At 41.6% G+C, this 23,223-nt stretch overlaps 1 protein-coding gene across 1 annotated transcript in view; it reads left to right on the top strand.

Moving 5' to 3' along the window:
- The first annotated feature begins 5,958 nt into the window (after positions 1-5,958).
- WDR31 (WD repeat domain 31) overlaps positions 5,959-23,223 on the top strand; it is a 37,994-nt gene continuing 20,729 nt past the window's right edge. Inside the window, exons 1-2 of the mRNA XM_089675200.1 lie at positions 5,959-6,082; positions 17,293-17,417. Of these exons, the coding sequence (XP_089531326.1) occupies positions 17,371-17,417 (47 nt within the window). The 5' untranslated portion in view covers positions 5,959-6,082; positions 17,293-17,370. The remainder of the gene's footprint in view (positions 6,083-17,292; positions 17,418-23,223) is intronic.

Below are 23,223 nucleotides of genomic sequence, written 5' to 3'. Positions count from 1 at the left end.
GGAAACTTATATGTTGGTGATTAGCAACTCAAAGTGACACTATACTTTGGTTAACATAAAATCTATTCAAGTATGTAGTCTTAGCTCAAAAAGTATCTTATTTTTTTGTTGTTGTCCTCCTCCAAATTCCTTTCTTTGCTTCTGTGATCTGACATCCTGTTAGAGGGTGGCTATGGTAGTTTCCTATGGTCCAACTGTGTGTAGGAATGCAACTCTCTTGCTCACTCCAGAGCTGGACTATGGACTATGTGGACATGACCACATCTAATATGCATTGCTGGTCCCAAACAAAGGGAAGTAAGGGTTAAAAGGAGAGGTTCTCTAGCCCACACGTTACAAGGTGAGAGAAACAATTTAATGAAAAATAGATCAGAAGACCAATCATGGATCTGTGTGGATTATTATTGGAAAATAAGAATATAATTTCCAGTTATGATAAAGAAAATTGGTTTCCTGGTTGGGTGTTCTGAACCTTTTAGATCATGAAACAGAAAACTATTTAGGGAGGTATGTTCCTCCTCCACCTTTCAAACTATACTTTTTCGTTCCCATCAGCTCATCCCTCACAGTTATTAACTTCTTATCACTTGACAATCCCTATAAATAGATTAGATTAAATTAGATTGTAAGCTCTCATGAGCATGAGCCCAGTCTCTTCTCCTGTGACATATGGGATATGAATCTGGCTCTTTCATCACATCAAAAACTGCAATTTTAACCCATTAGAGACATTCCTTTCTTTAATCTCATGCACAAGGTGCTGTTTCTTGTAGCGATCACTGCTGCAAGGTGAGCATCTGAACTGGTATCCTACAAAGAACCATTTCTGGTTTTACATAGGTAAAAGGTTATGTTGAGGTTTAGGACTTCCTTTTTGCCTCATGTTGTTTCTGCCCTTCACCTCAACCAGATCATTGTTCTTGCGTCACTTTGTCTGGTTGGAGTTCACCAAAAGGAAATTTTCCTCCATTGTCTGGATGTGGTTCAGGTTGTGACACTCTTTTTTAGCCACCACTTCTTTCAGGAAGACTGATTCCCAATTTTAACCTTGGATGGGCTCCAACCTCACTCCATAAGAGTGCACCAGCTTTTCGATTCACCATCTCTAGATGGCTCTTGCTGACCATTATTCAAGCTAATGGTCTCAAGGATCCATTTCTACTCTTTCCTGTGAAAGCACAATCTACTAGATCTTTGAGGGCTTCTTGGGCTTGTCAGCATCAAGCTACTGTTTCCCAAATTTGCAAGGCTGCCACCAGGTCTTCTGTTTACACATTCTACCAGGTGGATGTTTTGGCCCTTATCTGATGCTATCTCCAGGCATAAGATCCTTCAGGCACCTATTGAGTTGTTGGCAGTCCCCAGTTGTCTGTTGTTTTTCAGGCCTGTTCACATTTGATTTGTTGCCCACCCCTTAGTTGGACTGCTTTTGGATGTTTCTGAAGGTTTTTAATTCCCGTGTCCCTCCACAGACAAAAAGGAAAATAGGATTTTTTTACTCATTGTAAAAACATTTTCTTTTAATCCATTGAGGGACACAAGCCCCCCTATATACGATCATGATCTTGGTAAAGCTTGCTACAAAACTGAAACATGCTGGTAGTGAGAGGAGTTGTCCCTAGCTGGAATACAGTTTTTGTTTGCCAGCTTCCAGTTCTCCTGTAGGCAACAGTATAACCCAAAGGATTAAACTTCCTGTGTTTCTCAGTAGACTTCAAGAATAGGATTTTAAAGTTAGTACAAAAATCCTTTATTTATGATACAATTAAAGGTGTGTTTTTAGGTGAAGTATATGTTCTGTAACTACATTACTACACAACCTGAGTTAAAGAGAATTATTTTGCAAGCCTTTCTCATTTTACATCGGATGTGAACATTCTCATGTAGCAGTTATTTTAAATTCACAGGAGTTATGTTACAAAATTTTTATTATAAAAGTCTTTAAATGTAAATGCTAGCTCTAACTCAGGCCATCATTTAATGGCACAAGACACATTTATCAACAAAGGGGTTTTCCACAAAATGCTTAAATGCCATATGTGATTTGTCTCACATCCTCGCTGCCTCACGAAGACACTGAAACTGTAGATAAAGAAGGAGTCAGCCAGATTTGCATATATTTGGCCTAAGGGTCCTAAGTCTTCTCAAATCCTTCACCTTATGTTTGGTTAAGGTAAGAGAGATACCCTTATATGTCCTAAATGTAACGTGCATAGAGGAGACTTCATTCATATGATCTGGCAATGTACAAAATTTTCCCGATACTGGTCCAAGGTCTATCTCATTAGTTGCCCAAGTTGTCATACCTGCTGATCCTTTAGTGTGCTTATTGGGTGCATTAGATACTGAACTGTATCAACCGGGAGTTTATATTATGATCTCTCAGCCCTTATATCTTCCTAGAAAACTGATCGCCAGATACTGGATGTCTTCTGCTTCTCCGACCCACAAACAATGGGTTGATTATGTTAACTCCCAACTTCTACAAGAACAGCTTACTTACCACCATCATAATGCCCTACGCAAATTTGATATGGTCTGGCAGAGTATGCTGGACATTTCAGGCCTATCCCAACGCAGTTAATTATGGATAGACATCTCCAGGTATAAGAATTTATGGCCTCTCCCTAGAGCATATTAAAGCGAATGTTCCCACCTGATCACCATCTCTACTTGTATAATAACATTTGAAACATTGCGAAGAGTTCTCATTTTCAATTTTTTTATTTTCGATTTTGTATTATTACTGTTTGTACCCATAGTTGTACATTTTTGTCTTCTTTAATTCTATGCACTTATTTGAACTGTCCATCTGTTAAATGGTGATGTCCTGTCTTGCTCTTTGATCTTAATAAAAAGAAATTGGATTAAAAAAAAAAATTCTTCACCGTATAATTTATTGTGCTGGCTATCTTTTCATGAATCTTAATTAATAAGATTTTGTATTTAATCCTTCTCAATGAGACAGATTTTTTCCATACTCCTGCTATTGATATTTTGTCAGCAAGAAGGATAAAGAAAATGTTTTGTTTTATAGTAGAAAATAAAAAAGGGTTTTTTTTTATTTTTAAAAATGTTTTATTGGATATGTTTTATAGTAGAAAATAAAAAGTTATTTTGTTTGTTTATTTTTAAAAATGTTTTATTGGATATGTTTTTAGTCAAAAATTAAAAAGTTTTTTTGTTTGTTTATTTTTAAAAATGTTTATTGGATATGTTTTATAGTAGAAAATAAAAAAAAAGTAGTTTTTTTTATTTTTAAAAATGTTTTATTTGGTTTTATAGTAGAAATGGTCGGTCTTTTATAATGGTCGATCTTTTTTTATGACGCAAAAAGTAAAAGCCGCAGAGACCAAATACCACCAAACGAAGGTCTATTTGAGGGGGGGAAAAGGGCATAAATGTTATATATGTACTGCGTTGCATGACCGTGCAATTGTCAGTTAACCATTTGCCGCCCGGTCAATGGCTGTTTGGCAGCCACAAAAATGCACTAGATTTCCGGGGTGGACGCCATTTAGGGTCCTCCCGCACATGTGCAGTTTGCGCGCTTGCAGAGCCGCGCAGCGGCGCGATCTGTCACCGGCCGTGTACCACGGACATGGCCGATGACAGATCTGAGTACCGGCCCCCGTTACCGGTACCATGTGACCTGCTGTGACCAATCCCAGCAGGTCACATGACAGTTGTATACAATGGATGGCTTCATTCATGCCATCCATTGTATACTAGTGTCTAGCTGTGAATGGTCACAGCGATCACATGCACATGTCATGTGATTAGCTGTGGCCAAATTACAGCTAAGCACAAAAAAAAAAAAAAAACCCTGAATGAACCGATGTCATTCAGGTAAATGCTTGCTTATAGCAAAGTATTTCTTTGCTATAAGCAAATTGTGTAAAAAAAAAAAAAATACTGATCACTTCCCCAAAGTAGTACAATGTTACTATGGTAACATTGTACTACTTTGGTCATAGTGAAATAACAAAAAACAATCTTAAATAAAATTAAAAAAAATGTAATAAAAAATTAAAAATAATAAAAAAATTAAAAAAAATTATATAAATATATATATATATATATTTTTTTTTTTTCATACTGTCACCAGTCAGTGTCCCTGATCACCGCCATGCCAGTTATATGATGATGCTGTACTGCACTGGTGACAGTATGTAAAAAACAAATAGTGAAAATAATTTTTTTAACCATTAGCCGCCCGGCCAATGGCCGTTTGGCGGCTTGAAATGTGCTCCTGTATTCCGGGTGCACGCCATTTGGCGTGCTCCCGCACATGCGCGGTTGCAGAGCGACGCAGCAATGCGATCTGTCACCGCCCGTGCACCTCGGACACGGCCGATGATAGATCCGAGTACCGGCTCCCGTTGCCGGTACCATGTGACCTGCTGTGACCAATCACAGCAGGTCACATGACAGTTGTATACAATGGATGGCTTCATTCATGATGCCATCCATTGTATACTAGTGCCTAGCTGTGAATGGTCACAGCTAATCACATGCACATGTCATGTGATTAGCTGTGACCAAATCACAGCTAAGCACAAAAAAAAAAGCTGAATGAATCGATTTCATTCAGGTAAATGCTTGCTTATAGCAAAGTAATTCTTTGCTATAAGCAAATTGTGTAAAAACAAAAAAAAAAAAAATACTGATCACTTCCCCAAAGTAGTACAGTGTTACTATGGTAACATTGTACTATTTTGGTCATAGTAAAATATGAAAAACAAATCTTAAAAAAAATAAAAAAAATGTAATAAAAAATTAAATATAATAAAAAAATTTAAAAAAATTAAAAAAAAAAATATATTTTTTTTTTTTCATACTGTCACCAGTCAGTGTCGCTGTTCACCGCCATGCCAGTTATATGATGACGCTGTACTGCACTGGTGACAGTATGTAAAAAAAAAAATAGTGAAAATAATTTTTTTAATTTTTTCATTTTCCGAAAAATTATGACAAAAAAATACAACTTCAAAAAACTCGCCATTCCTCTTATGAAGTACGTCGGACTGTCAACTCTGCAAAAAGGGGTCATTTGGGGGATATCTGTACTGTTCTGACATTCTTGGACCTCAAGATATTAGATTGGCTGTCAGTACTTCAGGATTGATCAATATTCAGATCTATACCATAGTTTGTGAACTCTATAACTTTCCTACAAACTAAAAAATACATCCTAATTTGGGTTATTTTCACCAAAGACATGTAGCAGAATACATCTCGGCCTAAATTTATGAAGAACAATTATTTATTTGTAAACTTTTATAACAGAAACAAAGAAAAATGTGGTTTTTTTTCAAAATTTTTGGTCTTTTTTTGTTAATTTAGCAAAAAATAAAAACCCCAGCGGTGATTAAATACCACCAAAAGAAAGCTCTAGTTGTGTGAAGAAAATTATAAAATGTTAGTTTGGTACAATGTTGTATGACCGCGCAATTGTCATTCAAAGTGTGAGAGCGCTGAAACCTGAAAAATGGCCTGGGCAGGAAGGTGTAAAATTGCACGGTATTGAAACGGTTAATTTTTTCATTTTCCGAAAAATTATGAGAAAAAAATACTTAAAAAAACTTGCCATTCCTCTTATTAAATACCACCAAAAGAAAGCTCTAGTTCTGTGAAGAAAATTATAAAAGTTTAGTTTGGGTACAATGTTGTATGACCGCGCAATTGTCAAAGTGTGAGAGCGCTGAAACCTGAAAACTGGCCTGGGCAGGAAGGTGTAAAATTGCTCGGTATTGAAATGGTTAAAATACCACAGGGCCCTATTGCATAAATTGGCCTGGTCAGGAAAGGGGGTAAATCTTCCGGAGGGTAAGTAGTTAACTACAGTATATCTCATTCTAAATCTTCTCAGCTGCTTCCTCCAGTGTGCAAGACAGCAGGTGGGTCACATGACTCGCTAGACTAGAGCACTCCTTGAGGGGCGGAACCAATGGGCTGCGGCTCAGGTGGGATGGTTTTCCATGTGACACCCGCGCCTGGTAACCGGTGCCGCGTTGCTAAGGAGAGGAGAAGAAGACGGCGGAGGATGGGCGAGCCCTGGGGGCACCGTGTGCTGTGCGGGGTAACACTATTCATTCTTCCACCAATGGCGGCACCGGGCTTCCGTCCTTTGTTATTGCTGGCTGTGTGTTTCATTCTAGTGCCCGGCATTGCAGCCCATTGAGTCACATCCATCCATCCATTAGCTCTGTTATTAGTGATATGTCATAGTGATGTAGTACACGTGTGTGGATGACAGGGAGGTGTCATTGTACACTGATAATAATACAGATCAATGATCTCTCCATTCATTTCTTTCTCAGTATATGTCATATTATGTAACGTGGGTGACATTTCATGGCATGGATAGAAAACGTGAGCGATTGCCAAGGCCGTGTAATCGTTTGCAATTTTCGATTGCGCTTTAATAGCCGGATGAGCTAATCGGATCATCTTCTGTCCTCTAAATCGGGGGGAAATGTGCGCTACTGTGTAAAAATGGCGCATAGGAGGAATCACCGCTGCTAATTTGATTATTGGAGTTACCGCCAGTAATTGGTCACATGATCACAGGACTGAAAATCACTCACAAGCTTTATGGAGTAAAAAGTAAGGCGGTTCAAAGCCACATGATCCGTCGTGTGGAGGTCAGTCATCTGCGTAGCTCCAGCATGAAGTATAGAATTGCGTCTAAACTGCCACACCCAGGGGCGGACTGACAACTCATGGGCCCCCGAGCAATAGGGGATCATGGGGCCCCTGCGTCCTTTCCCAAACTCAAAAAAGCCTATGAAAAAGGTACCAGGGGCATCTCATGGGGCACCTTACTGACCCCGGGCCCCTCGGGTAGTGCCGAGTTTCCAGTCCGCCCCTGGCCACGCCTTTGAAAAGCAATCCACATTCAGATTGTTATTCAGAGGCATTTGACAGGCAGTGAGGAGGTGATATGCCACTTGCCTGTTTCAGTCCTGCAAGTGCATGCAGTTGTGGGGCGCTTGCAGCGCGTTCACATTTATTTTTTGAATGGGTCATGCTCAGCGGGATTACTGACCTTAGAATACATCAGGAGCCATCATGTGCCTGATCGTGAGCACACCAGTCCTCTGACTTTGCAGCTTTTGGTGGGGGCACTAAAGACGCGGCTCAGTTGCATTTCTAATGCCCCCCAGCTGCACGTTTAAACAAGTCCTTAGGGTAGCCATACACATTACAGACTGATTGTACAATCACAATCTCATTTCCGTTTACCAAAACAAAGACAAACCTTAGCCTGGGTTCACACTTGTGCAGTGCAGTAAATTGCATGTGATTCACACAATGAACTGCACTGCATTCATGTGCAAATCACATGCGAATTGTGTGCGGTGCAATTGGAGCCATACATTTTGTATGGCTGTAATTGCACCGCACCTGCACCAAAAACGTGCAGGACCCTTTATTTGGTCCGCACTAGAATCGGATCGCATGGGTATTCACACCTATGAAATCGGCACCGCATTTTGCGGACCGCTCTCGGGGTGTTGTTATCTTGACATACACACCCGCAGCGGTTCGCATAAAAGGTGTGTGAATGTGATGCGGTGCGGAATTTGAACAGAAAACGCTGCAAATTCCACACTGCATCAGTGTGCATCAGGGCTTCACAATCCAGGTAAATTCTAGCCAATCGCATAGGCCCTTACATTACAGATCTAAAAGAGATTGAACAATCAGATTGTAATAAAGAGGTAATTCTGGTGCACAGAGATGAAATTATATATGAAAACAATAAATGTATATAAACTGATGCAGGAGATGTCAATGGCAAATTTAATCAGATTGTACAGTGTGTGGTTGGCTTTAGAGAAATTTACACTTCAATAAAGGATTGGTTTCTTTTCCAATTGATATCTCCTCATAGTAATAATCGATCTGTAGTTGACAACTTAATCGATTAAAACAACATACACGGGAAGTGGATTTTGACTGCTAGTCAGAAGATATAATTGCAAATTATCATTCACATCTTTGTTTCCACCTTGAAATCTCATTCTGATTGAGCAAAATACAATCATATTTATGAGTAAACCATCTCTGCCACCCTATGAAAAACATTAGATCATATTTCAGATCGAGTTTGATCAAATCCATCTACATTGAGTCTTAACCGATCAAAAGGGATTATTTGAAGATTGGATTGGATAATAAAGTTGAAGCGTATGACTACCAATACTGTCCCAAGGACAACAATTTTACCAGACAGAATGTAAGCGCAACAGGGACACTCTTCTACTAATATAAAATTATTATTACAGTGTTTCTGTTGAAGATCTGGTGAAACAGTTGTCACTGTGACAGGAAGTGATGTCAAATCTCTCCAACCGAGCCCCAGATACTAGTAAAAAAAGAGCCAGGGGTTCTAATCCATTTTGTTTTGCCTGAATATGAACTTTAAATATTGCTGTTAAATCAATATTGAATTTTAACAAAGAGCAAGAACATAAAACAGATATTTCATTATAACTATTCCATTCTTGTTGATTAAATATCGATTTTGTGTTGCTTGTTGATGTAACAGTAATTATAATAATAAATACCAAATACAAATATGATATAGGTTTGTTCACATAAACAGCAATTATAATAAGACACACCAAATAAAATCTGATATAGATACATTTCCATATTATTGGATAGCCTGAATCTTGGTTTCCCAAATATTGGTCTTTTATAATTTGACAAATCAATCATTAATAATAAATAAGCAGCACATAATGATATATATTATATTTACAGAATATTACATATCATTGACTTTCAGATTTTGGTGTTACAGGTGGAGCCTGGTGGGCTAAGTCAGCGCCTGGCTTCTTAGGACTCATTTACATGAGCATTGAAAACACTGCACAGAGATGTGTATAGCATAAAGTTTTGTACGTAGCGGGATATGTCTGTGGGCTCATCCACACAGCTACATCGGGGGCTGTAATGTGAAAAAAAAGAGACACAGCTGAGCCCAGGGTCATAAATTTCTGCATTATTAAACTGTTACTAAACCCAGGACCCTGCATTCACTATATCCGGTCTCCCACAGTGCTCAAATGCAATTATTATAGTAAATATAAACTGCTAAATACCTTTTCTCATCAGCAGTTAGAACAGTCTTGTGACTTCTATCAGTGTCCAGCAAAGCACTGGTTAAAGCTTGTAGGAGGAGTTTTCATTCTTCCCTGATTGTCCTATGAGGCTGCATAACCCCTGACCCTCTGTCTGGACCAGGGGTAGACTGACAACTCATGGGGCCCCCGGGCAATATGGGATCATGGGGCCCCTGTGTCCTCGCCCACTCTCAAATAAGCCTATGAAAAAGCCACCAGGGGCATCTCATGGGGCCCCCTACTGAGCCCAGGCCCTCGGGCAGTGACCGAGTGCTTGAATAGTCAGTCCGCCCCTGGTCTGGACAGTGCTGATTGGCCCTGTGCTGATCACATGCACCCTTCCAAGAAAAAGAAAAAAACTCTCTAGCAATACACACCAAACTGAGCATGTGCAGGTTGCCCCCAAGGCTCTGGTCTCTCAGCAGATGGATTGGGGACAGTAGAATAAGGGGAGGATCAGAGAAGACAGAATTAAACATCCTTTTTACACAATGTGGAGGATTAACCCCTTCGGTTGCACAGTGAGTGTAACAAGCATGCTTTACTGCATATGCAGACTGATTTTACTGTCGTGGGTTTAGTAACACTTTAATGCTATACACACGTAACTGTATGTGTAACCTTTATCTTCATACAAACATACAGCATTAATGCAGCATAGGCGTGATCAGCTGTCTGTACACGGTACACATGTAACATTTGTATATTGGTCACCGCTGACCATCACATAAATATCAGCAATGTAGTCAGGGGCACTGTCCTCACTGATTGCGCACTATCAAAGTTTACATGTCGGCCCTGAATGGATGCCTGTGATCTATGGAACAAGGACGATAGGTAGCAGGCATTGCTGACTACACATAGGGGTGGATTTACTAAGGGCAAATAGACTGTGCACTTTACAAGTGCATTACACTCATTTTCACCAGAGCTTACCCCAGGTTCACACCTAAGCGTTTTCCACGGCGTTTTGCAGAAATGCAATACAGTCCATTTAACATAATTTCCTATGGGACAGATTCACATCTCCGCGTTTTCACCCGGTGCGGGTTTTTGGAAAGGGTCAGGGACTTTTTCGAATGCAAAAGGTTGCGTTTTTGGTTCTATAGACTTCAATGGAAACGCTGCAGAAAAGCATGTATTGCGTTTTAAATCTGCCTAGCAACAAGAAAAAAAAAAAAAAACACAAAACGCAATGCGAAACGGCTCAAACGCAACCTGCATAGGTGCAAACCTAGTCTTAGTAAATGAGATGAAGCTCTGCTGATTTCCATTATCCAATCATGTGCAAGAACTTTTTTGTTTTGTTTTTTTCTTGCACCTGATTGGGTATTCTTTTTACAAAGTGAAGCTTCACCACATTACATTTACTAAGGAAAATGAGTGCAACTGCACTAGCAAAGTGAACAGTCTGTTTGCCTTTATTAAATCAACCCCATTGCTAAGAGCCAATAGGGCACAGATACGCTGTACCGCTGGGCCCCTGTAAATATTACAAATAAAATGCTACATGTACTGTATATGGCATGCAGGCGGCTAAAACAGCGGATCTTGATGACAGCTGCTGCTTCTTGCTAAATAGTGTCACCCATCTGAATGAAGCCTAATGTGTGGGTACTTGGCCAGCAATATCTTCCTTCCATAATCCCTGAACCTTTTTATAATATAAACTAAATAAAAAATCTATTGGGGGGAATAGGAATCCCTTCTAAGGCTCCATGCACACGGGCATTTTCATAACGCTGGTAACATTAGCCGTGTAAAGTCACATTAAAAACGTGAGTTTTTCTGTGTTTTTTAGTGTTTTTGTATTGGCGTTTAGCCATGTTTTTTCTAGAGGTAAAATGCGGTAAATCAGCGTTTTAGAGGTTTTTTTTTTACGCAAAAAAATTTGGGGGGGTCAAAAAAAGTCCAAAAACGCTGGTTTTCTGCGATTTACCACATTTTGCTGCGTTAGAGCGTTTTTACAGCTAATAAACTCCTCTAGAAACCCACTAGTCCTGGATTTTTTTTCCAGCCAAAAAACGCCCCTGCCAAAAAAACATTGATTAAAGCCTATATGTGCATGGACACATAAGATAACATGCTGAGGAGTTTACTGGCTGTAGAAAAAAACGTCAAAGCCAAAAACAGCCGCTGTAAAAACGTCCAGTGTGCATGAGACCTAATGCAGGCCATAGATGGGTCGAAAACCGTCCGTTTTTAAAAAAAAAAAACGAAAAATTGGTCGTTCAATAGGCCGACGTTACCACCAATGGTAAAACAAATCGGACGATTTTCGTCCCGTCTATGGTCGGCATTTAATTACTTCTGTCCCTGCAGAGAGCTCCGCTATTATATTTGACATGAAAAAGTATTGCGGTTGCAGCAATATATCCATTTCGGATACAGATGTTTTTATTCGGATACAAATAGATACATTGTTGCAACCACAATACTTTTTCATGTCAAATATAATAGTGGACTGGAATTCTTTTTCTTCTTCTCTTCTTCTTCTTTTTCTTGTTCTTGCAGGTCACAGCTCATGCACAGATTTTTTATCGATAAAACGATCGGCTGATTTGCCCATTATTGCTGGGAAAATCGGGTGATCGGCAAAATCGGCCAATTTTTTTCCAACTTTACCGATAAAAAAATGTGCCAAAACCCCGAAAAACGGTCGACCAATTAACCCACTAACGGTGCAAAAATTGGCCAATTTTCGACCCGTCTATGGCCTGCATTAATGTGCAGACCTGGGAACTCATCACAGGGATTTCACCGCAGAGATCTTCCGAGAAATAGAAGTAAGCTGTACTGAAATCTCAGTTTTAGATAGCCTGACCCTTTAATACATCACTTCCCTCTGCCTAGGTGACAGTACATAAGTATTATCTGGCCATCCTGAGCCCCTCCCCCTCCCTGTATGAAGGTTTATGGGCTAACCAGCTTTCTAGTGGTGTCATGTCAATCAGACTGATGCCGCTGAGTGCTGATCCTAATGGGCTTTGGTTGGCTGTTTCCCATAGATACAGAATGCCGGCCATCGGAAATGGTGAGCAAATACAACATTCTCATTGGAATCTGCCTTCTTTTTTTCTTCCCGTCCATTCTGCGTCTAGTTCAGACCCCGTTAATCAGATTTGATTGCAGAGATCTTTCAAGCATCCTGTAAATGCATTAAATGGGTTTATTTATATACACTGTAATCTTCTAAGACTCTAAAGTGGATTGGAAAGCATCCGTTCCCGATGAGTGGAGGTGTTATTTCTGGCCATCTTACATCCCTGAAATGTTCTTCCTTATAGACTATGTATGCTTTCTGTTGCTGTTCTAAAAGTGTTCTGTATTTTTGGGGCTCATTGGTGCCAGGACCTTTTTTATTCCAAGTGTGTGAAATACAAATGATCTGTGTTGATACATAACAGATACATTCTTCTTTTTCCAGCTGACTGTTTCTTTCATAGACTTGAATGTGATTGGCTGCTGGACAGTTTATATTTTAGATACTTTGATACATAAAAGTGTAGGAAGTTTGCCAACATGATATGTTTGCTTTACCCTATAGCAGTGATGGCGAACCCGTGGCACGCGTGCCACAGCCGGCACGCCGAGCCTTATCTGTGGGCACGCCAGGAGAATCCAGCGGCGCGCTGTCTTCCCGGCTGTAGTGTGCGTGACAGCCGGGTCCCCAGTGCGCATGCACAAGAAGCAGTGCTCTTTGTGAATGGTAAGGCGGTACCTGGGACACATGACAGATCCCAGAAGCCGCCGGACCAATCACAAAGCGCAGCGCTTCTCGCGCATGCGCACTGGGCATCCGGCTGTCCGACGAGCGCCCACACTACAGAAGCCGGGAAGACAACGCGCGGCTGGATAAAGGAACAGGTAAGATAAAAAAAAAAACTCTGCGGAAGTAAGAGCGGGTACCTGTCAAATTCAGGTACCCGCTCCCCCTCCCTCCCCAAAGGTCAGCAGTCATCCCTGTACTGTCCGCAGTCTCTGGTCATCCCTGTGCTGTCTGCAGTCTCTGGTCATCCCTGTGCTGTCCGCAGTCTCTGGTCATCTCCTGTACTGTCCGCAGTCTCTGGTCATCTCCTGTACTGTGTCCGCAGTCTCTGGTCATCTCCTGTACTTTCCGCAGTCTCTGGTCATCCCTGTACTGTCCGCAGTCACTGGTCATCCCTGTACTGTGTCCGCAGTCTCTGGTCATCTCCTGTACTGTGTCCGCAGTCTCTGGTCATCTCCTGTACTGTCCGCAGTCTCTGGTCATCCCTGTACTGTGTCCGCAGTCTCTGGTCATCCCTGTACTGTGTCCGCAGTCTCTGGTCATCCCTGTACTGTCCGCAGTCTCTGGTCATCCCTGTACTGTGTCTGCAGTCTCTGGTCATCCCTGTACTGTCCGCAGTCTCTGGTCATCCCTGTACTGTCCGCAGTCACTGGTCATCCCTGTACTATATCCGCAGTCTCTGGTCATCCCTGTACTGTCCGCAGTCTCTGGTCATCTCCTGTACTTTCCGCAGTCTCTGGTCATCCCTGTACTGTCCGCAGTCACTGGTCATCCCTGTACTGTGTCCGCAGTCTCTGGTCATCTCCTGTACTGTGTCCGCAGTCTCTGGTCATCCCTGTACTGTCCGCAGTCTCTGGTCATCCCTGTACTGTGTCCGCAGTCTCTGGTCATCCCTGTACTGTCCGCAGTCACTGGTCATCCCTGTACTGTGTCCGCAGTCTCTGGTCATCTCCTGTACTGTGTCCGCAGTCTCTGGTCATCCCTGTACTGTCCGCAGTCTCTGGTCATCCCTGTACTGTGTCCGCAGTCTCTGGTCATCCCTGTACTGTCCGCAGTCTCTGGTCATCCCTGTACTGTGTCTGCAGTCTCTGGTCATCCCTGTACTGTGTCTGCAGTCTCTGGTCATCCCTGTACTGTGTCTGCAGTCTCTGGTCATCTCCTGTACTTTCCGCAGTCTCTGGTCATCCCTGTACTGTGTCCGCAGTCTCTGGTCATCTCCTGTACTGTGTCCGCAGTCTCTGGTCATCCCTGTACTGTCCGCAGTCTCTGGTCATCCCTGTACTGTGTCCGCAGTCTCTGGTCATCCCTGTACTGTCCGCAGTCTCTGGTCATCTCCTGTACTGTCCGCAGTCTCTGGTCATCTCCTGTACTGTTCGCAGTCTCTGGTCATCTCCTGTACTGTATCCGCAGTCTCTGGTCATCTCCTGTACTGTGTCCGCAGTCTCTGGTCATCTCCTGTACTGTCCGCAGTCTCTGGTCATCCCTGTACTGTCCGCAGTCTCTGGTCATCCCTGTACTGTGTCTGCAGTCTCTGGTCATCCCTGTACTGTGTCCGCAGTCTCTGGTCATCTCCTGTACTGTGTCCGCAGTCTCTGGTCATCTCCTGTACTGTCCGCAGTCTCTGGGCATCCCTGTACTGTGTCCGCAGTCTCTGGTCATCCCTGTAGTGTGTCCGCAGTCTCTGGTCATCCCTGTACTGTGTCCGCAGTCTCTGGTCATCCCTGTACTGTTAATTAGTTTGCACTACTGTACGAGTTGTTTTTTCTAAACCAAAAGCTCGATATTCAGGTTTCATTGCAGTGTTGGCACTTTGAAAGAAATAAGTTGGTTTTGGGTTGCAGTTTGGGCACTCGGGCTCAAAAAGGTTCGCCATCACTGCCCTATAGTATATGGCTTCCACATTTGAGGTTACTGATATGTTTCAAGTGACTGGCAACTCTTCCTCTGTAAACTTGCCTGACCTGTGCCTGATTGCAAAAATTGGCCATACACAGTCGGATTATGATGTTCAATAGCCACAGAATGTAGAATAGCCAGCAAGAAGGCAGTGCAAGAATCTACCGGACTACAGTTTTTGTAGCTGCTGACTTTTAATAAACACAAAAACGGCTGAAACTCCACTTTAATGCTTGTTCTGCATTGAAGTAAAAATTCTTGTGTGCCACAGGATCCAGGGGTGTATTTGCTGTGAGGCAAACAAGGCATTTGCCTAGGGCGGCACTTTTCAGGGGAGCGGCACGGCGGCAGCGCCACCCCCCCCCTTCCCATGGAAGGGACACTTCCTTGGGAAGGGGACAGGGGCTGCTGTGTCTTACCTGTGTCCGTGTCCCATGTCGATCCGGTCCAAAAGACGCTGCTGGAGGAGGGGTGCAGAGGGTGTCATCCGGTGTCTGCATCTTCCTGGATCTTGATCGCGATGTGTGCAGGATGACAAGCCGCCCATCGAATCTGGCCACACCCGTTATCACTGGGCAGCCTATGGCAGCCGGTCCCTCCCTCTGCAAGCTCCGCCTCCTTGTCGGTGATTGGTCGCCAGATCTGTAGCTCAGAAAAGGCACACAGGCGGCCAATTACAGGCGAGGAGGCGGAACTTGGAGAGGAGGAGCTGAGCGGCAGCGCGAAGATTGAAGATTGAGTGAGGCAGCAGCTGGAGCTGGTGAAGAGAAGGAGAGTGGCTGTAGAAGGAAGACAGCTGATGGGTAAGTGTCTGTGCCTGAAGGAGGGAGCCCGGGCTGGAGCAGGGGTCAGCACAGCGATGTAAGTATAACTGGTGTCAGTGGGAGTAATAGTGCCCCTTCATTAGTGTCAGTGTGGGAGGAATAGTGCCCCCTCATTGGTGTCACTGGGGGGGGGGTGCCCAATTTTAGTCTTGCCTAGGGCAGCACAAAACCAAAATACACTACTGACAGGATCCCCTCTGCCCCATTATACTTACCTGAGCCCAATGTCAATCCAGTGCTCTGCCCAAGAGCAGCAGCTCTCTCTGTGCTCTCCCTCTTCACAGGGCAGATTAATAGCAGCGGGAGCCATTGGCTCCAATCAAATCCTGTAATGAGGGTGCAGAGGGCTGAGTTGAGCTGTCTGTGTCCATATATTCAGGTAGCGTGGCTCGGGATAAAGTCTGCACGAGTGCCCCCATAGGAAGCAGCTGTCTATATGAACACTCGCCAAAGAGGTGTAGCCAGGAGTACTGGCAGGTAACCCCAGAAGTGGTGGTTCAGAGCTGCTTTGTGCAAAACCACTGCACAGAGCAGGTAAATATAACATGTTTATTATTTAAAAAAAAGGCTTACAATCACTTTAATGTATTGTTTCAGAGGCTGGCCAGTGTAAAGCTGATCATACACTGTTAAAAATTCGACCTCTTCAACAGGGAATGGCTGAATTTGCGATCAGTGGGGGGGATTTACTAAAGCTGGTTCACTCAGAATCTCATGTACCTGTGTATGGTAGGCAATCAACTTCTAACCTCAGCTTGTTCAATTAACCTTTAGCAATAAAACCTGAAAGCTGATTGGTTTCCATCCAGAAGTGGACGAGATTCTGAGTGAACCAGTTTTAGTAAATAAACCCCAGTGTGTGGCTGTTCCCACTCAACAGAAGTTTGATTGACTTTTGTCGAAGGGACATGCTGAAAAACTTTTGTTGATCAGCGTCTACAGCTTTCAGTCCGACTTTCATAATACACTAAGTGGCTTAGTGGTTAGCACGTCTACCTTGCAGTAAATGGGTCATGGGTTCGATTCCCGACCATGGCTCCTCCTGCATGGAATTTGCATGTTCTCCCTGGGTTTCCTCTGGGTGCTCGGGTTTCCTCCCACACTCCAAAAGACATGCTGGTAGGTTAATTGGATCCTGTCTAAATTGGACCTAATATATGTATGTATGAATGTAAGTTAGGGACCTTAGATTGTACGCCCCTTGAGGGTCAGGGACTGATGTGAATGTACAATATATATGTAAAGCGCTGCGTAAATTGACGGCGCTATATAAGTACCTGAAATAAATAAATAAATAATGTAATTCTCTATTTTTTTTGTTCTTTCCTCTGGCTGGATGAAAAAAAAAATCTAACAGTGTATGGCCAGCTTTAGCCTGTTTAGTGACAGGTGAGCCATGTAGTGCTAACAGAGAAAAGTGTCATGACACCAATCAAGCCTCTAGTTACATTTGCTAATAGAATCCCAACTGATAATGACAAAGATTAAAAAAGACAAAATATAATGTGATAAATGTGGTAAAGTGTAAAATGACAGAAGTAAGGATGCCAATAGTATTGTACTTATGCTGCAATTATAATTCCAATATTGATATTTGGAAGAATTGGAATCTAGAGGTCTCTAATGTCTATAGCACAATTGTGATCTGATATTTCTTTCCTGATAGGTCTCTGCACAGAATTCCTGATGTCTGGTACATTAAAGGTCCTATTGTCCTGTGTGTTCAAGCTTCTGTCCTGGAAATATGGGAAAATTCCAAAGTAAAGTCAAACGTAACAGTTCAAAATACAGGTACAGTGACCGCTCACCCTATACAATTTCATCAAAGAGCCAATAAAGCTGAAAAGTGCTCTTAACACTTTCTCAGCTCTGTGTTTTACATGCAGTACATTTTCAGTGCAGGGTGTTTCAGTAGTATTTTACTTTACTATACAGTACATCTCTATGGAAAGTAGATTTTGATGGAAACAGTTCCAAAGATGCAGCAAGCAGGATTTTGTTGTAACATACCACACAGCAGAAAAACACTAATATGTGAATGTATTATAAACCACTTTATAAAAAGCTGCTTGCAGATTTTCAAATTCTTTGTAACTGTTATATATATAGTACTGACAATTTACATAGCACTTTATATTTATTATACATTTACATCAGCCCCTGCTCTCAAGGTACTTACCATCTTAGGGTCCTAACTCACACTCATACACTATATTGCCAAAAGTATTGAGACCCCCCTCCAAATCATTGGATTCGGGTGTTCCAATCACCTCCATGGTCGCAGGTGTATAACATCAAGCACCTAGGCATGCAGACGGCTTCTACAAACATTTGTGAAAGAATGGGTCACTCTCAGGAGCTCAGTGAATTCAAAACTGGTACTGTGATAGGTTACCACCTGTGCAATGAGCCCACCTGTGAAATCTCCTTGCTACTAAATATTCCACGGTTAACTGTTAGTGGTATTATAATAAAGCGGAAGCAACTGGGAGCAACAGCAACTCAGCCACAAAGTGTTAGGCCAAGAGCGGGGTCAAGTGTGCAGAAGTCACCAACTGTCTGCAGTGTCAATAGCTAAAGACCTCCAAACTTCGTGTGACCTTCAGATTAGCACAACAGTGCATAGAGAGCTTCATGGAATGGGTTTCCATGGCCGAGCAGCTGTATCCAAGCCTTACATCGCCAAGTGCAATGCAAAGCATATACAGTGGTATAAAACATATCGCCACTGGACTCTAGAGCAGTGGAGACGTGTTCTCTGGAGTGACCAATCATGCTTCTGTCTGGCAATCCGATGGCCGTGTCTGGATTTGGCGGTTGCCAGTAGAACAGTACTTGCCTGACTGCATTGTGCCAAGAGTAAAGTTTGGTGGAGGGGGGATTATGGTAGAGGGAGATTATGGGTTGTTTGTATGATCCCAACTTTGTGGGTACAGTTTGGGGATGGCCCCTTCCTGTTTCAACATGACTGCGCACCAGTGCACAAAGCAAGGTCCATAAAGACATAGATGAGCAAGTTTGGGGTGGAGGAACTTGACTGGCCTGCAGAGTCCTGACCTCAACCCAATAGAATACCTTTGAGACGAATTAGAATGGAGACTGTGACCAGAGCTTCTTGTCCGACATCAGTGCCTGACCTCACAAATGCTTACCAGTCCTTAAATGTGGTGCTACGTTAGTTTTTTTTTTCAGGCTTTTTCCCTTTCTTTTTTACCTGGTGATCCTGTCAGTACACGTTCTTTCCTTTCATCTTTATTTTATAGGAAGGGAGTGTTTGTAGTTAATGGAAACTAGCTGGGCAAATTGATAACATTGTTTGGGATATCAGTTGCGTTGGTTGCTACATTTCTGGCAAGATACAAGTACAGTAGAAAGGAAAAGTATGTGAACCCCTTAGAATTAACTAGTTTAATAATTTGCCATACAATGTGATCTATTCCTCATCTATGTCATAACAATAGACAAACACGGTGTTCTTAGGCAGATAACATACAAACAATTCTAATTTCTTGTATCTTTATTGAACACACCCATTAAACATTCACAGTGCTGGACGAAAAACTAAGTGAACCCATAGACTGATTTCTTCATCGAAAGCTAATTGGAGTTAGTAGTTTGCACATCTGGAGTCCCATAAATTAAATCAGTTTGGAGGCATGGTGTAGAGTTACTTTGATTGATAAAAGACACTCATACATTTTAAAATTGCTGTTCATAAGAAATATCAGCTTACGTGAACCATGCCTCGCAAAAAGGAGCTCTCTAAAGGCATACAATCAAGAGTAGTTGATGTGCATAATGCTGGAAAGAGATATAAAATAATCTCAAAGTGTTTAGGCATCCATCAGTCAACGGTCGAATTGTCTACAAATGGAGACAGTTCCTAGACGTGGGTGCCCACTCAAGATGACTCCCAAGGCACAATGCAGAAGCCTTAATGAGGTAAAGACGTACCCATGACTAATGACTAATGCTTGAAGACATCTCTGGAACTGGCAAACATTCCTGTTCATGAATCTACCATATGTAAGTCTTTGAACAGGGTGTCCATTGGCAGAACACCACAGAGGAGCCCAAAAAAAGAAACGTTGCTGTGTGCCTGAAATTTGCCAAAAAACACTTTGACAAACCACAATGCTTCTGGGAAAATGTTTTTTGTACTGATCGTGAGAATTAGCATAAAGGGTAGAGCTTTTACAGCACACAGCCACTCGCTTTCTTCTTTTTTAAGGGCCTTTTAGCTCAATTTTATTTAAAGGAAAGTTCCATACAATATGTTTCCCACTCAGAAGTATCCACCAAAAATACAAAGGAAACAAATATTCAGCCTCCTGGCTTTCTCAGGTATACAGGCCCTTGCTGCTCTGACTCCCACCTCTCCTAGGTGGAGCCCTCCTGACTCCTGGGCAATGACCTCCTGTCTGCCGGGGTGGAGCCTAGAACCATGGTTTGGCCTCTACAAAAAGGCCTGCACGCACCTGTGCAATTAGTGTCCTGGGGGTTCTGAAACCACAGACCCAGGATTGGAGATTTCATCCCTACCAAATCACTTTGAACTCTCCAGGCCCCAGGTCTCAAAATGGGCTTTACAAACCAACAAGGAAACTGACAAACCAGTTTCCTCTGCATTAAGAGAACTGCCTGGAGCCCCTCAACCTGTATAGCTGAGAATCCTGGGTTATAACCTTGATTTAGACCATGGCAGGATACCGCACTGCCACATGATGAAACAAAAGTCAAATTGTTCTGGAAGAATACTTAGCACTTTGTATGCCGCAAAAATGCACAGCTTACCAACATCAGCACATCATCCCACCAATAAAGAATGGTGGAAGGAACATCAATATTTGGACTTGTTTCGCTGTCTCAGGACCTGGACCATCTGCCATCGAGGGGAAAATGAATTCCCAACTTTATCAAAATATCCTACATGGACAAGGCATCAGGACAATGACCTTAAGCATCGAAGTAAATCCACCACAGACTGGCTTCAGAAAAAGTCAGAGCCTAGGCCTTTACCCCATACAGATCAATCAAACCATTCACACCAGACAATGTGTCTGAGCTGAAGCAGTTTTGCAAACAGGAATGGTCAAACATTTCCCCTGATTGTTGTTCAGGTCTGATCCGGAGATAGCGAAAATACTTGCTGCCAAAGGCGGTTCAACCAGCTATTAACTCAGAGGATTCACTTACTTTTTCCTCCAGCACTGTGAATGTTTAATGGGTGTATTCAATAAGGACACGTGAAATTAGAATTGTTTGTGTGTTATCAGCTTAGGCACGTTGTGTTTGTCTAGTGTGACTTAGATGAGGATCAGATCACATTTTGTGGCAAATTGCTGCAGAAAACTAGTTCATTCCAAAGGATTCACGTTTTCTTGCCAGTGTATTTTGTGTGCCTAAAAATTAAAAATATAAGCTGGCCAGCAGCTACTGGATGAATTTCGATCCAGGTATGGCCATTCCTGTTCACGAGAAGTGGAACTATTGATAGACTTCTCATGAATGGTTCTGCTGGAAAATTTTCACCCGATCTGCAGCCAGTGAGCTCCAGCGCTGATCAGTATATGCTGACAGTGGGGAGGATTACTGTATCCACATCGAATTTGTGGAGTAGGGAATTGGTACATTTTTTTCATTCAGTCAACTGGCTGAATGAAAAAATCTGTACCTTCTATGGTCATCTTAAGTGTTCATGTAGGCACTTTTATATGTCTAGTGTAAATTTCCTGGTGCTTTCCTGCCCGCAGAGAGCTGTAGGTGTCACTTACAGCTTGCCATACAAGTAAATGGCTGATGCTTTCTTGCATTGTCATTCACCTGTACATGTACGTACAACTTATTCCCTGAGATTGAAGGTTTCACATTTGGAAAATACTTAACATGTGAAGACTGTACACAGCACCTGCGACTCTTCTGGCGTGTGAAAAGGTTGGGAAATTTACACTAGGCAGATAAGATGCCTCCAAATGTTCATGTACATAACCCTGAGGCCCCATTCACACCTGAGCATTTTGTAGCGTGAAGCTCGAAGCTCCAAAACGCTCAGGGGGGGGGGGAATCAATATTCCTCTATGGAGATGGTTCACATTTCCACTCCAAACCACCTGAAGCAGAACGCCTGAAGCTCAAAAACATTTTGGAGCTACTTTGTAGCTCAAATTGGGCATATTTGCTTGTTTTGTGGCGCATTTTTGTTCTCATGCAAAGGAATAGAAACGCGTGATTGGTGCGTTTTTGCACGCTTTTGCTCATTTTGTGCGATTTTCTGCTCAAATGAAAATATATTTTAAAAAATAGTAATAATATATAAATTAATGTACAATAAATACACATATAAATAAAAAAAATCATGATAAATAAATAATAATTAAATAATAATTAACCCCTAACCTTAAAACAGTTTCATAAATTCTAATATAATTAAATTAATAAATAATATTAATAATAATAAATAAACACCTGAACAACAAATACATTGTTATTAGTATTATTAATAGTAATAATAAAAAATTATTTTTATTATGTTATAACTTTTTTTAAGTTTATGGGTTAATTATGATTAATTTATTATTACAAGTATTTATTTATGATTTTTTTATTTATTTTTGTATTTATTTTACATTTATTTATTAATTAATGTATTAATAATAATATTAATAATAATGATAACAATAATTTGTTTAATATATTTTTTAAGGGTTAGGGGGTTTATTTATTTATTATTACATAGTAATTATTTATGATTATTTTTATTTATTTAACATTCATTTATTCATTTATTATTATTATTATTATTATTATTATTACAAAAAATACTAAATAAATAATAAATTATTAAAATAATCATGAAATTAATAATAATAATAAAAGAAATAAAATCTGATGGAAAAGCTGAAGTAGAAAAACCTAGCAACAAATGATGCAACAGATGATTTTTTCTCTATTGGCTAATAAAAAAATGCCACAGCTCATAAACGGCTAAAAACGCTGTATGAAAACGTGCAAAAATCACGGTAAAATATGCACGAAAAAACTGCTACTCTCAGATGTGATTGGAGCCTAATGCAGCCAAAGCCTGGTAAGCTGCAATATATTATGTTTTTGTTTTGGGCAAAATTGACCCCAAAAATGAAAGATTTCCTTTAGAAATGGTAGGTGTCCCCTCACCTCCTTTCTTGGTGACAGCTGTATTTAGATCATCAGATCAATAACAGGACAAACAGAGAGTAGATGGTTACTCTTCCATACTGTCTCTAAACTAAAACAAACAAAAAACCTTACATGTGCGTCATTGCAAGACTTTCTATTGCTTTCATATGGGCTTTCCGATTAGGTCCACCTGTCAGTTTTCAAGGAAGACCTGATCAGAAGCTCTGTGTAAGTCTATGGACAGGCATATATAAATGGGGGTGCATCTGTGTACATCCACTTACCTCCTAGTCCAGGGATAGGCAACCTGCGGCTCTCCAGCTGTTGCAGGACTACAAGTTCCATCATGCCTCTGCAAGTCATAGCTGTAACTATCAGTTTTGTAATCTTTGCAATGCCTCATGGGAAATGTAGTTTCACAACAGCTAGAGAGCTGCAGGTT

Source organism: Staurois parvus, unplaced genomic scaffold (assembly GCF_062004578.1).
Source record: "Staurois parvus isolate SC_StPar_1 unplaced genomic scaffold, SC_StPar_1.0 ptg000154l, whole genome shotgun sequence".
Lineage (NCBI taxonomy): Eukaryota > Metazoa > Chordata > Amphibia > Anura > Ranidae > Staurois > Staurois parvus.
The sequence above is the reverse complement of the archived record's forward strand: the minus strand, read 5'-3'. Positions and strand labels throughout refer to the sequence as shown.